We start from the raw sequence: 15,670 nt of genomic DNA, 5'->3' as shown, positions 1-15,670 counted from the left end.
CAGAATTGGCGTTTGCGTGTGCATAAAACTATGCTTTTCTTAGACTATTGTTATCATTATTGATTGTATAAAACCACCCTATATTATGTTTTAATTTGTTTTCCCACCTTTTATATTGCAATATCTATGCAAAAAGGAATGCAGATTTCATTACCAATAATAGCTGTTTTTCCTTATCAGTGAGATGTGCCTAAACTACTACTCCCCCCACAAAGCATCTAAATTGCTTGATTCTGGGTGTACGATCAGTGCTTTATGGGTTTGCCGAGGTCAGGTCTTAAAATAAGGAAGCTGAGAGTTTAAGTTAAAAAAAGAAGAGACGTGCTGTTATCCTCTTACTAATTAGCTGACTTGAAGTAAAACAATTTTAAGGGTTTAATTGAATATAGTAGATATCTGTTGCATCTTAGTGACTACATGTCTCACAGGGTATTTTACACTTTTTAGCAATTACAAAAGATTTGCACATAGGTCTTGGTTTAAAATATCAGCAGCTAAAAAGTAAAATATTTTTTAAAAAATATTTTGAGTAAGGTTTTCTTTCCTTTTCATAAAAGCCATGTCAGGTAATGGTGTTATATTAGTATGAAATACAGAACTGGCTAAACCTTTTCCTCTCATTAAGATTTCTCTCACAAGGTATTTGGTTGGAAGGAGGACCATCATTTTGGTGGGGGAAAAAAAGTCTTTTGGACCTTAGGGGTTCTAAGCATTCTTAAATATCAGGTTAAATTTTAAGACATCTACTAATAAAGGAGAGAAAGGAATAATTTTTGCATCATTGTGAAAGTCTTCTGAGTAAATTTTTGCTTCCTTTGCAGACAAAGGGTTTAGAATATCCCTTTTCTCAAGCTCCAGATCAGCTTTATACAAGTTGGTAGATTAAAGACTAGTGATGGCTCTTCATGATGCATGTTACTTGATTGCCTTTTATCTGAAAAGACTTAACCTTCTCAAACTCCAGCATTTTAAAAGCGCAATTGTCAAGAAAAAGTTATGCTGCTTTTCTGTCTTTGAATCCAGTCCCTGAGAATGGGCATGCATGAAAAAACGTGTGTTTGTATGCATTTATGACATTCAAAGGAGTTGACTTAATAGTAGCAGTTTATTAAGAGCTAAAACTTTGTGCAATTTTCAAATAAAATTTTACCAAAGCAAAATACAGGTCCTTATGAGCAAACAGCTGTGCTATTTAGGCCTGTTCTTAACTGAGAAAAAACAAATAGGAGTGGGAAAAAAAGATGTGTACTTTCTGTTGGGAAAAAAAAAAAAAAGTACTTAGAAATTTAGTTATTTTTAGTAATTCCCTAAGCTAGCTGAGTCTCATAAGTGAATGCTTGGTCCATCAGCCTGTAGCCACAATGCACTTCGTCTTTCTCTGTCCCTATCCCATCCCTCACCCTTTCTTCTTCATCAGCATGTGCCTGCTTTCCCTTGTGTAAAAAGGCTCTGAGCTCCTATCACCTGAATAGGAAGCAGAGCAGATGCAAGGAAAATATTTTGATAATTCAATTACTGGCCTCTAACAAACCTGCGCAGAGTGTGTACAAGTAGTATTTTCAAGAGGTTTTATTTTAGTCTAATTTGTGTGGATTTTTACCGTGATGGAAAAGGCATTTTGCCATGAGAGCAACCTCTCAGCCAAATGTCAAGTCCCTGCTCTGAAATGTGGAAGCACTGAGATTCTCTTTGAAACAGCTGTATAAATATCAGCAAAACTGGGTTCTCCCCATCTTCACTCTGAAATGACTAAATTATTTTTGCTTATGCCTTCCAGAAAAAATTTAGCCTGAGGCAAACACTCACTGTGGAGCTTTACAGTCCAAATAGTTAAAATTGAGTCAAATTATAAGTGATAATATAAGCTTGTAATGTGACATATTTAAATATAGGTGTTGATGTCTGCTTCTTGCATAATATTACAAAGACTCTTGAGTTTCCTTAGAAGTAAGTATAGGCCAAAATTATCTTTCCTTAATAAGGAAATGTAGAACATATGTAAAAATAGTGGTGAAGAGTGAAAAAATTAATGAAAATTCATCTTTGAATAAACAATACATGAATGCTTATACTTACTGTACATATTTTTCATTGATGCTGAAAGAATGAAGTGTATATAATTCATGATTGAGCTGCAAGATACTTAAAATAAGCAAGGGATCATTAAGTGTGGTTACAGATCTCTGTTTCTTTTCCCCATCCTTCTGGCTTGCGAGACTCACATTCTTTGCTCCATGGATTTTCATTTCAGTAACGTGAAACCAGGTGTGAGGTGTGCTCCTCTGGGAGCTGGAAAATGCAAGTTTGAACCTGCTAATTCTTAAATGAATACTTTAATCTTCAGTCTCTTAAATCACTTATACCACTTCCACTGCCGCCTTTCTCCCTCCCCCTTTTTTTTCCTCCAAGTAAAAATACTGAGTTGGTTTCCTATGGCCAAAGATACAAATTGGAGCCTAGGTTTGGAGGGGGAATTTGAAGCAAGGAATCACAGTCGCAGACAAGTGTCTAATCCACAGCTACAGGAAAACACATAAATCTTTGAAACAGGCACATAACTTTCCTCATTCCTTGTAAAGGGAATCTCATAGCTAACTAGCCTTTGAGAATTATATTCCAGGAGCTGGATGACTAAAATACTCACTTGGTTACAGTATCCTTGGAAGATCCAGTAGGCATGACACTATGGAGTGTTACCCCGTCTACCTTCCTGCATGTGTTTTCCAAATAAAAATTCTTTTCCCAAATAAAATTAGTAAAGAGGACAATGAGTGAAATTGAGATTGTTCCAATTTGGAAAAATTATTTGCTTGTAATTAACGTCGATATACTGGTGTTTTTGAAGTTGGATGGAGGTTTTGTATCTTTATGACACTAGTGTAATTGCTTTTCGTCTAAACTAGAAGGAACAAATAATCTGGGCTGTGTGAGTGGGAGCACAGCCAGGTGATCAAGGGAAGGGTCTGTCCTCTGTGTGGTACTCATGAGACCACATGTAGATACTGTGTTGTTTTGGGACCTGACACGAGGAAAGATATGGAGAAACTGAAGGGAGCCTGGGAGGACCCCAAAGTGGTGGTGCTGAAGCACTTGAGGGGTGGGAGGAGGTTGTGGAGATGGGACAGCCTGGAGAATGGATGACTTCGAGGCTATCAAACAGCACCCCCCAGCACCTACAAGGGATCATTGAGGAGACAGAGCTGGATTGCTCACAGTGGTGCAGGGCAGGAAGGTGGGAAACAAGTACAAGTTACAACAGGTTTAGGTTGGCTGTGAGGAGAACTTTTTCCTATGTGTTGCCATGGAAAGTGAGGGAGTGGGGCAGGTTGGCCTGGGAGGCTGTGCCATTTCTGTTCTTGGAGAGTTTCATGCCTCAGCTGGTCCAAGCCCTGAGCAGCCTGGTCGGACCCCAGAGCTCTCCCTGCTCTGGGCAAAGGGAGTTAGACTAGAGACCTCCAAAGGTCCCTTCCAACCTGTGACCCTCAAGCCTTTAGGCACTCAAAATCCTACTCAGGTTCAGTGGGTTTTATAATACTTTTCTAATAGCAGGCATTTGATTGATGTCTACTTCAACTCTTCTGATCACCTCTGGCTTCCCTAGACTCCCTGTTGGAGGAAAGGCCAAAGACTTCAAATCTTTATTCTCTGATAAAACAGTTCTTGTGTAGGGATTAAAACCTTTAAAAGCTTCTCAAACCCTGTATATATGGAATTAAGGCTTCCATTCTCTATATCTTGATTTTTTTAAAGCAGGGGAGTGCTTTTTTATTTAATCTGAGCTAACCAGTAACTGTGTCATAATATATTAAAATGCTTCCTGAGGAGTATTCAGCTGAATTCTTTTAAGAAATACTTAGATTATGTCATGTCTGTCTCTGACTCCCCAAGGATTTTTGAATTCATCTTAGTTTCTAGGCTGTTTAGCTTTTTAAAAAAAGTAGGTTAAAAAGCTTTTCTCTTAGGGCTGCCCTTTAATCTGTAGACTTTGCTGTTTATATTAGGGTTGTATAGGACTTCACAATGCTGCCACCAGAAATGTAATCCTTTATCTTTCTGTCTTATACATTCTTCACCCATCTACAAACTGGGGGGGGGGGGGGGAAGGCAAACAAAACCCACCAAACCTAGTGTGCGCTCACAAATCACTCTTAAGATACTATCTGAATATACAAACCTTACAAAGTGCTGCTGGGGTTGGCGGGGGGTATCTTTGTACATTTGGTATTTCCATACAGGAGATACCTAAAATGTCAGAGAGACTGCCTCACCCTGATGGCCAATTATAGCATCCAAAGGAAGGAGGACAGACAAAAAGACAGATAAAATGTGTGATAGTGTTGTACAACTTGGATTGTGCTACTGGATATACTGTGCATTATTTTTTCTTTGCTCTATATCCAGACTATAAATAGCACACAGAGGAAAAATTTAAAAAACCAAAGAAAAAACAGTACCCGATGTTGGTGTTTGAGGTGTTTTTCATAAGACAGAGATTTTTCAATCTTAATTCTTTGTATTGATTTTTATAGGAAGTTTCTCTTATTAAATATTTAACAGTGTGAATACAGAAGAGTAATTTAGAAATAAGCTTTTAGTCTGGCGGTTGCTTAGAATTTTCAGCAGGCATCCTTTGGAAGCAAATTATGTCTCTCCATCCTTCCTTCCCTCTCCATGTTACAACAAGGAAAATGGAATTATACCTTCTGTAAAAATGGAGGCACTTAGTGACCCTTCTCCAGACCGCAAACCATTTTAAACTAGGAGTAAACATAGTGAAGCTTGTGTTAAAAAAAGCCGACAGATTTCCACCAAGAGCTAAATTTTGGAGGTGGAAATACACAGCAGGCAAATATCCCAGATTTGTGTATTTATTTTTCTGTTGTTCCATTGGGCTATCCTATATAATCTTTGCCATTACAGCATGTAATATTGACATTCTCTTAGGACTATCCAAGAGAAAACATTAAGTATTTATAGCCATAGTTAATATCTTTATAAATAGTTTATAACTAAACTACCATAATAAAAGTTTGAAATAGTTTTCATTATAGTTCTTTGTTTTCACATATTCTAAAATTTACAAAGTATTTGTTTTGGGGGACGAAATTTTCTGTGTTGTGAGTCTGAAAAGTATTTTCTTCTGTTTAACTCAGAGTATAATCCTTTCGGCTATTTTGGAATTACAGGCAAATGGGAAAAATACTTTTTGTACAATAATAATAATAAAAATAAGGAAAATCCTCGGCTACACTTTTAACGATCCTACAGGGAAAACAAGTTAAGGCTGAAATATGTGGCAGGCTTTTGCTTGCTCTAAGGGAAAAATTAAAAATAAAGTTATAAATGACGGAAAAATAACATCAAACTGTTCCCAGTAACATCTGCTAATCTTATAAGCAGAAACTAATAAAAACCCACCCCCTTAATGATGTCGTTGCACATTCATTTTGCCTGAGGCCATCCAGATGTGAACTAGCCAGGCTGCCGTGGTTTGGCTGGTCTCTAGACCTTCCCAGATTATCAGTGTGCCTCTGGCTCACTGGGCAGCCACCCAGCCTCAACTTGTTGGGGGTCAGCGATGTGCCTGGCCTTTTCCCACGTGTGATGGGTGCTGCTGATGCTTCTCCTGTCCACTGCTTGTAGGGCCCTGCAGCCACGGAGGGTCAGCCTGCACAATTAAAAACATGTAGTTTTGCTAGCCCAGTGCGGATTCCTTGTTGGTTTATATCATCTTAGATGTAGACTTTGCTAAGTCCAAGGGTTGGTTTTGTCACTCAAGTTACAGGTGTTGTCGTGAGACAATACCAGAATGGCTTTCACATTTAGTCTTTCTCTAACTGCGTGAAATTCAAATGTACATGGAATTGAAGCACAGGTTTTACTGAATATCTGGGCCACGTATGCGGACAAGCAGGTCCTTCTGCATAGCATCACTGCTATGTTTCTTCTACCACTTCCACTGGCCCCTTGCCTGGAGAGCGTTACCTGTGCCCCGCAGCTGTGGGACAAAGGAATATGGGACCATGAAGAGATCTCAAACACCTTTAATGCTTACATCACATCAGCTCCCTAGTCTCACTGTGTCTGTGCAACATGCCTGTCTTTAATGTGTTTGGTAGTGGAGATGCTTAACTCTGTAGCTGGCACCGATGACGTTACAAGCAGTAAGGTGACAGCGGTGCGGTTTTTAAAACGAGGGTTCACCCTCAGGGTGGTAGAGGAAATAGTTTATTTAAGGCACATGGTAAAACCACGCCTGGATGTTTTATCCTTATCTCATTCTTCAAAAATAAGGTGCACAAGCAAGACACAAGTCTAGTTAAAGTGCTCAGCTGTTTTGGGGAAATTCAGGATTGTGGCCCCTGCTCCCAGAACTGCACCATTTTTAAACAGAAAAGTTGCAGAATACATATCAGAAATAATTTTAAAAGCCTTATTTAGGTATTCCGTCTTTTGAGCAAGGCTCAGCTTCAGTCTGTCTCTCACTTGTCCTTCCAGGCTCACGAATCTTGCGTCCCTTGCTATGGCATTGCCTCATTTAAAATGGGCATCAGGGCCTTATGGAGGTTTCTGGAAACTCCTTTTTATCCCAGCCACAAAGGCAAATGTTTTATCTATTGGACCTTTGCTGTCTCATCTCAGTCGGGTGTCTGTCTGCATCCATTCTTACGAGTCAGCCTGGGACTTGGTAGCTCACAGTTGAAGTTTTAGTAGATCTTTACTCTTAAGTGTCAGAGAAATTGTCGACAGCTGAAAAAGAAACTGTGCTTTATTGTAAATATTTGGGAGGGTGTTAATTCTAAAAGTTCAGCTGTGTTATTTTACTCATGTCTGCGGTCACAGAAAGAAACTGAAACAGGTGCAGCCAGTTCTGGTAGGAACTCATCCCCTCATATTTCTTTAACCTGTACTCTGTAAATGTGAAGCACAGATGAAAAAAGTAAATGCTAATGTTTACCTCTTTTGGTTTTGTTGAGATTTTAGTAAAAATCCAGGTCAATTAAGTGAAAAGTTAAATTTGAGATAATATTAATACCTTGCTCCTCTTGCCAAAAATCAAGAAAAGCAAATATTGATAGACTAATTGTGCCATCTTTTTAAGCTGCGATCTTCCTTAAGTTTTTTGAGCGTGTAGTAGTAGTTAAAGATTTTAAACAGGTTTCTTGTTGCATTATGTACGTGGAAGTGCATGTGCACACACAGAAGTAAATGCAGAATCAAACAATCATGTGTTTTGGTCTAATTGGTTTGAAATTAGTGGACACAAGCCATTTTCCCCCAGTTTGCCCTAATTGCCATTTTGTGCTCATGTGAGGAAGAAAATTCTGCTTCTGCTTAGTGGCAGCATTCCCAATTGACTTTGGTTGTTGCAAGAGTGATGAGGTATCTGGTTCTTAAACTAAACCCAATCGTGTGTTTTGATTTCTCAAGCCTCTATAATTCCTTCCTTTTTTTATTTTAAAACAATTTATTTAATTTCATTTGCAGGCTGTAGAGCTATCATCAAACTTAATACTTCCATCAATCATATATTTGGCTTCCCAGAGCTTTCCATACAATATACTAGTATAAACATTATTTTTATTCATTAAAAAAAATAATTAAAGTTGCCTCATCTTAGAACTAAGGTAAAAAGACGTATTACACAATTGTACTCATTAAGAAGAACAGTTGGGTTTGTTCACTTTTTTTTTTCCTTTAACAAAGTGCCAAAAAGGAAAGATCAATACAGGAAAGCCCATTTCACTCTTCAGCAAAGGGAGCTGGAAGAAATCCACTTGAACTCTTAGAACTGAAATGCTGGAGGCTGTTGTAATTAAGTAAACCAGCTGAGAACTGAAAAGAAACTTGATCAAATTAAGAGATTGTAAGTATGAAAGAGCTGATGCACAGTTCTGCATCTTTTGATAGAGGTAGTAGAGTTTGCTGGGAATTTGGTGATTTAAGACTTGTCTTTTGTTGACAATTAGTTATCTTGTGCTGGAAATTGTTGATTAATTGAAAAATGTTTAAACAGCACTTAGAAATTGCTGGAATATCTCTTGTTGCCCTTTTTTAAAATAAACAGATGTGGCTTTGGTTCCAAGTGGCATTTCAGTTTAAAATGTAATTTAAAGTAGTATTCATGTGGAAATAAAGCTTTCTGCAGTGATGTCTGCCAAGGTGTTTAATTGACCAAGTTATTTTTACTAATATTTTTGTATTAGGTTTGGCGTTTGGTTTGTTGGAGATTTTTTGTTCTTGTTTTGATATTTTACTGGGTTATGTATTATTTTGTTAAGATTTTTTTTCCAGGACAGGACAACTATTTTTGATAATTCGTTGCAGATTTTTAAAAGGGTAAACAGACTAGGCACAGTTATGCTTTAAAAAAAAAAAAAAAGAGATCCATCTGTAAAAAAAAGCACGTCTTTATAGGTATTGCATAGTAAACTGAGCTTCTCCCTGACAAAGTTTTTATTTTATTTAAATGAAAACCACATTTTTGTCAGATTTGCCCACACAGCATTTGATTCATCAAGAGTGACCTCTTAGAGACAGAATTGCAGGTTTATTGATCACTGCCACATGTCTATAGTTTTTTCTTCTACCTCCTCTTTCTTCAATTGGCACCAGATTTTGAATGCTGACATGGTTGAGTTCAGTGATAAATTGTATGAGATACCATAACATGTCAGGATCCAAGCTAGACATTTTTTATGTTTGTGCCATTTTTTCCTGAAGCTCTCTGATACAGATGTAGTTCATCAGAGTGTTGTCTAATGGGCAGCAGTGAGAACGGGGATGAGCTGGGGCTTCCTGTGTTTGTTTTGCCTTAATGTGGCGTTTTAAAAATCAGCAGAAGGTCGGTGTAAATAAATAGACTTAAACCCGAAACCAAAATCAAAAGAAGAGCCAGCCTTAACATTTGGTAATGCAGGTTTTCTGACAAGCCCATTTCCTTTACTTTTTGAGATCCTTGTCCTCATTAAGCTTCTATAAACGTCAGTGACATAGCTCTAAGTGAGACAGCATGTACCATACAGTACAATAACCATTCTTGAACATTACCCTATTCTGCAGAATCTCAGCCTCCATTTCTCCAAAACAACAAATTTGTGACTGTGTTTTTGAAGAAAACCTCAAAATATTAACAGTGTAAGTGGCGCGAAGACAACTGTGAGCATCTGTAAAAAGCCTAGGACAATAGTGCCAAGGGGATTCAGTTTCGTCATTTTTGTCATTAAAGAATTCAGATGATGTATGGTGTTCATTTAGATAATTGAGATAGTTAACTGTTTGCCTCCTCATTATGAAAGGCCACTGAGGTATAGTGCAGGTCTTACTGTGAACACATCTCTATTTGCCTTTTTAAGTGCATGATCTAGAAGGGGCAGCTATTTATATTTTAGGCTTAGGTTTTTTTTGAACGAAGATGTCAATTGCGAGCCTTACAAGGAGGAGTCTAGAAGTCCTGCACACACAAGCTGCATTTTTACACAAGGCTAGCTGTTTTTTTGATGACTGCCATAAGTGGAGTCTGGAAAGAACCGTCCTGCATGGTCTGTACCTTGTAATCAGCTGGAATGCAACGGCCTCATTCTGTTGTCAAGATGCTTCTAAAAAAGAGATCTTTTACTCTTTAGCTTCATGAAATGGTAGGAGAGATTGCAAGGAGAGAGGGGGCCAAGTGTGCTCTTTTCGTCTCCAGAAGTTCAGTTTTGATATTTTGGGAAAGAAGCATGCTGAAGTTCCTCCTCAAGAAGAGGCAGCTGCAATAAAAGCCAAGGCTGAAGAATGAATGGTGTGGGCCAAGCAGAGCTCATTAGCCTTTAGGGAAGAGCTGCTGGCTGCTGACTTTATTCTGGCTCCATGATAAGACACAGCCTGGAAATACAGAAGTATAAGGCTCGCTGAAAGTTTCTGATACAAGTATTTTTCAACAGAAAACACTAAGCTTGACTTAAGTGATTCGTTTTGTGAGAAGTGGCTTCTTGCTTTGGGAAATGTTGTTTTTCATTAAACTACACAGCATATGCAAAACAGTAACACATTGATTTGGCTGTGCTTTCACGGTGCCTTCCTAGAGTCTATTTTAGCTCTCATGTTCACATTTTGTTCTCTGAGGTGGGGAGACTCTATTGGGTCCCAAGAGACGTGGCTTGATGTATTGAACCATCCTGGATGAGAATATGGGAGCAGAAGTCCATGAACTTCAGTTACATGTTGAGGCATCAATTTGATAACTTTAAATACTTGAACTTTCTGGAATATTTTTATATAACTTCTCAGTTTTTCCTTTTTTTTCCCAAAACAAATATACAATTTCTCTTTGCTCCCCATCCTTTTAATGACAATCTTGTTGTCATTAAAAGTTTGGTTGGGAGAAGACGTTTTGGCCTAGCCTTGTCAAATAAGTAGGTAAATAGTGCAAGCCCTCCAGGAGATAAATGAAAATGTTTGGGTTTGGGGAAGGGAGGTTTGAGGGGAGGCTGTTTATTTAACAGTAATGACTCCCAGAAAATCCTCCCAAGAAGCCACTGTCTGCTCTGCACTCAATTAAAACAGAGTGGAGCTTGCATCCTCAGGGTGTAAGATGAAGGCTAAGACCAGACATCTGATTAATTCCGTTTGGCAGGACTGGATGTAGAAATGGGAAGTGCCCAACTTCCTATTTAGGTTTCAAGTTTAGGGTTTAGTTTAGGTGCTTTCCCTAAATGTCTGGTGTGCTTCCGCCTTCCTGAGGGGAAGATTGGAGTGGTAACTCCCAGTCCCTGTGGACGATAATGCTGCTTCAATGCAAACACAGGCAAATGTAAACTCCTTCGCTCAAATAGTCTCAGCTGTCTGCTGCCGCAGGGTTAGCCTGGAGGTCATGACATGGCCTTGGCAGACCCTGTGAGCATGATTTAGAGGAGAGACTAAGGAGTTGAGTCTTTAGATGCTACTTCAAAGTTGAAAAAGTTTTTTTCCCTTCATTCTTCAGCCAGATCTCCCTTATTTACGGCAACAGTGCTCAAATATGCCAGAAGAAAGAAAAGCAATTCTTGAGTAAGGGGATGGCATGTAAATAAACTATTCTTGGTCAACCTGATTAGTGCTGTGCTGAGCCAAAGCTATGCATGAGGCTGCCTTCTCCAGAGCTACTTGCATGGCCCATTAGCAAGATTCCCAGTGCTCCAGGAAGGTTTAATTTGAGAACAGTGGTATGTTGGTGCACAGGGCCAAATCAGGTCCAGTGGTGTACTCCAGGAAATAAGCTGCCCTGGTTGCCCAGAGCACAGGGGAGTGTGCTGAAGGGTTAGCTTTGCTGTAGCCAGCTCAGCTCCAGCTGAACGACTTATTTCAGCAAAAGCCAAGCAGCCCTAGAAGCATAACGGTAATATATCTGAGCTAATAACCCAGCTTTTTACCTCTGTTTGGGAAGCATTTCTGCAAACCTGTGCCGGCAGAACTGAGAGCTGAGTGTTTATTTTAAATGAGTGTTAAATTTAATTTTGCATGATCTTGACAACCCATCCACCTTAGCAAGGTTGAATGTTTAGGACCCATTGTACTTGGGGAAGTCAGTGGGCTTTGGTTGGACGTTCTCAAATATCTGCAGGATCACAGCCCAAATTCTTGAGGCAAGGTTGAAGTAAATAGAACTTTCTGTTATGTGTAAGTGGGTACAAGAGACAGTGTGGCTAGTAAAGAAAGCTCAAACATGTGTTTGAATGCTTTTGATAAATCCTCATGACATTGTGAAAAATTAAGATGTTATTGCTGGTTTAAATGTGAAATGACTCCAAAGGCATATCCGTATTGTTTATTAACTATAATTGCTTTCTTTTTTAAAAAAAATCAATTAGCAGAAATATATCTTTCACAATGATAACTAAAGGTTTCTGCGATTTTCTATAGAAGTTTGCACTTCTATGTTAAAAAAAAAAATACGTTTGAAGGGGAGACAAGTTTTTTGTTCCTATGAATCAAACCTGGAGACACACAACAGATAGTATGTTCCTGTCCTCCCCACCATATCTCCTACAGCCTCTTTTATTTGGGGTGTTTATCTGCACAGAAGAAGGAAATCAAAAAGAGTGTTAATGAAATTGAGTGTGCTTTTTCATAGCTCAGCCAAATTTCTAATGAATAGATTTCTCTGGGTCAAAGCCAAGATCCGTGTATCAGTTTGGACTGGTAAAAGCCTTACAGTTGTGTATCTCTTTGCTGCACTAGCATCTGTGGGAGGGAAGAAACCATAAATGTATGAGTGGGGATCATCTGCTTATTTATGGCATGGTAACAATGTGTATAAAGATATGATCCGACACATATGTCAAAGTAATTCCCGTTGACTGACTTCAGGGAAAGTGCACTGTAAATCCAGCCACTCAGCATGCTTGCAATTCTGATACAAAGGTAGCTGCTGTGGAGGTTTTTCTGGGGCTGTCAGACCACTAATTTTGCAGTCAGGCTGATTTTCTCTGGTTTTAATTAATTTAAGAAAAGCCATCTTTAGAAAAACAAACAAAACCTGGCACTCTTCCTACCCCTTCCCTTTCCCAAAGCAACTCTCTGTATTTGGGAAATATCATGTTGTTGTCTTAAATTAGCTGGATGCATACAGAAAAGGCATTTGTAGTTTCTTGATTTTTATTTTAATAAGGACATTTTACCACAAAGTACGTCATTGCTGAAACTGAATTTTTGTAAGAGGTTTCATCTTTACCAACTTTCCTACCACCAAATACTGAAACTGCTATTTTTAAAATGCTTTTAGAAGTGTTATGTTGGGTGTTTTTTTAAACACACAGCTATCAAAGCTTTTTGATTTATTGTTATCATGGCTGTAGCAGCAATATGGTTTTATTTTAAGCACTCAGACAAGGATGAAAATGGCCTTAACCAGTGCCTTAAATATCTGTCTGTTTCTTCATTGTATGGTGACAATTGTGCAAAAAGGGTCACAGGGGTATATTAATTATTTAGAAACCAGTATATTTATATGGAAGAAGTATGTATAAAGTTATACTGGAAGTGGTGCGTTCACTGCCTGCAGTCACCAACCTTTGTAACTAAACCCCTTATGCCTTCTAGTCTCCTGATCCTGTGGCAGAGAAATTTGAGCCTGTTTTACTGATGAAGGATTGAGGGGAAGAGACAAACAACTTTGCAGGGCAGTATGTGGCATGAGTGACAGAACTGGATGTTGGATACAGATGATGTTGCCCTCATCCAGAATCTTAGCAGAAAGCGATCGTCCTTTTCAAAGCAGATAGTATTTTCCTCACTGAGACTGCATGATTTTCAATATTTTGTTTCTTGTTTTCCACGGCATGCAAGCTGTAATAATAAAAACTGGAATACTTGCAGAAAATGTCTCCCAAATTAGCAAGCTATAATTTCTTATGGAAAACCCGCATCCAAGCCATTGATGAAATATAGCAGCTCGGGAGAATAAAAGGCTTACTAGGGTTCGAAAGACTTCCATTTCCATAAATATGCAGAGACATCTGTTACAGTCATGAGTGACCTGCTGGTTTAAATCATCAGCAGGGGAAACTTGTAGTCGATCAGCATTGCCTGCAGTAGCAGGCACTGCTTTAGGCAACAGGAATTACTGAAGAGGTTTTCGATGAACAAAGACCTTTCTGCTTGCCAAGAAGAGACATACAGGAAATTGAAACAAACGGCACACGCCTCCGGTCTTTCATTTGTAATATGCAACAAGAGTGTAATGTGTGCTTCTGCATCCAGATCTTCACATGATTAGCTATAGGTATGGCGTGGCTGACAAAGCTGCGAAGTTTATGTCTGAGAAGTACTTTTAAAACCAAACTACTTAGGTCAGATTCCCAAACAGAAATGAATCATCAAGATTTAATGGAAAATGTTCAAAACAAATTTATCATTTAAAACCAATGCTTTTATGATCAAAATATATGCCCAAAACAGTAATGTGAAACTGTCATCCTAAAGGTTACGATTATTTAAGTGAATAATTGAAGTTTGAATTCTTGCGCTCATCATTAATCAGCAGGGACCGTATAACATTATAACTTTAAATAACACCAGGATATTTGTATTTCTTGTTGGCACAAGGTATATGGCATTCTCTCTTCCCTTTCCCCCTCTCCAGTATTAAAATTAGTAATATCATCTCAAATTTACTTTTATTTCTGTTATATGGAAACTTTTCTTAAGTTCACTGTATAAAATGGTTGTTTAAGGAAAGAATCTGTCTTTTCAGGGGACAAATTACTGGACAGAAAGCTAGAATACAAATTTGGGTCTACAAAAATGTTATGATTTGGTGTGTTCTATGTGACTGCAATTGCTAGAAGTTCTGAAAAGAAAATGCTCACACATTAAAAAGGAGTGTCTGAATAACCTGTTGTGAAGCCCCAGGAGTGAAAGAGTAGACATTTGCAAAAGCTCCCTCTGACTGTCTCTTATCCGTTAAATACTGCTCTTTAATTATAATAAAAGGTACAGTACAGCTTGAGTGCTTCATTCACAATATTTAATGGGTGCCTCATATTGGGACATAACAGCTTTAATAATTATATGATATCTTTAAATACATTGACAATACCCTCCTCTATTTTGATAACAAGTTTTATAATAAATTAAGATAAAACAAAACCTGTTCTTTCCTTTTGAACAGAGCGTGGATCACACTTCTCGTAAACCTCATCATATTGAGGTTGGGCTAAGATGAGCATAACCAGTGACGAAGTGAATTTCTTGGTGTATCGCTATCTCCAGGAATCAGGTAAATTTTCTTTCTTTCCTCATGCCTTCAGGTCATAGATGAAATGGAAAAATAGACTTTGCATTGTGCTGTTTCAGGAATGTTGTTGAGTATTTCAGACTGATACACTCAGACTGAATATTCCTTGCACAAACCCATGTTTCTTTGAAATCACAGTCTTGAACATAATAAAAGTGCAAACATGCACAGGTAGAAAAGGTAAACACTGCAGTTAGGCAAAACAAGGAAATAAATAGCATTATGTTAACAAATGTTCTTGTAGAATTATATCATCTCAGCCAAAATAGAGTTTTGGCAGCATAGGCACAAAGCACAAGGGTTTTGTGATTTTTTTTCTTAGCTACTTGAAATAGTTGTCAGATACTTATTAAGTAAAGAGGGATTGTCTAAAATGGTTTCAGATTGGCTGTGAATGGAAAATTGGGTGCAAGCCTCTGATCTTTTAGAATGTCATTAGGGTAATCATGTATGTAAACTGAGCTGCCCAAGTGTCAGGGTGGCTTCATCTTAGTGTCACTTCCGCTTCTATCTGTTTTCATATCAGAAATAATGACTTTACAGGGCTTTTCCTTTTAGAAAGAAAGCTTCATTTTTCCTTAAAAAAATATTAATACTTAAATTTAGGGTCTATTTTGATTTTCAGTCTTGATTCCACTCTTTGACTGCAAAAAGTAGAAATTTTCTTCACTCATGGAAAACATTCTTTTGGTGCAGAGAGGATAGCAATGGTGAGAAACATGGACAAAAGATTTATAGACAGGTTACCAGTTTACTTGGTACTAGCCCTATTTGATATTTCATATGCTGAAACAAACAAACAAAAAAACATTCTGTGAACAAAGTGTAAGAGGACTTGAAGTCAGCTCTAGAATAAGCCCTCTGGTCTTGTACAGTGTCTTGGACAGGGAACCAACACCCAGAAGACAGAAG

At 38.2% G+C, this 15,670-nt stretch overlaps 1 protein-coding gene across 4 annotated transcripts in view; it reads left to right on the top strand.

Annotated features, from left to right (window-relative positions):
• TBL1X (transducin beta like 1 X-linked) overlaps positions 1-15,670 on the top strand; it is a 199,612-nt gene that overhangs the window by 130,321 nt on the left and 53,621 nt on the right. For all 4 annotated transcript variants that reach the window (XM_069875262.1, XM_069875270.1, XM_069875278.1 and 1 more), the window contains one exon: positions 14,633-14,740. In XM_069875262.1, the coding sequence (XP_069731363.1) occupies positions 14,683-14,740 (58 nt within the window). In that variant the 5' untranslated portion in view covers positions 14,633-14,682. The remainder of the gene's footprint in view (positions 1-14,632; positions 14,741-15,670) is intronic.

The sequence above is a fragment of the Phaenicophaeus curvirostris genome, chromosome 1 (genome assembly GCF_032191515.1).
Source record: "Phaenicophaeus curvirostris isolate KB17595 chromosome 1, BPBGC_Pcur_1.0, whole genome shotgun sequence".
NCBI lineage: Eukaryota > Metazoa > Chordata > Aves > Cuculiformes > Cuculidae > Phaenicophaeus > Phaenicophaeus curvirostris.
Note: the sequence above shows the minus strand (reverse complement) of the source record. Positions and strands in the feature narration are given on the sequence as shown.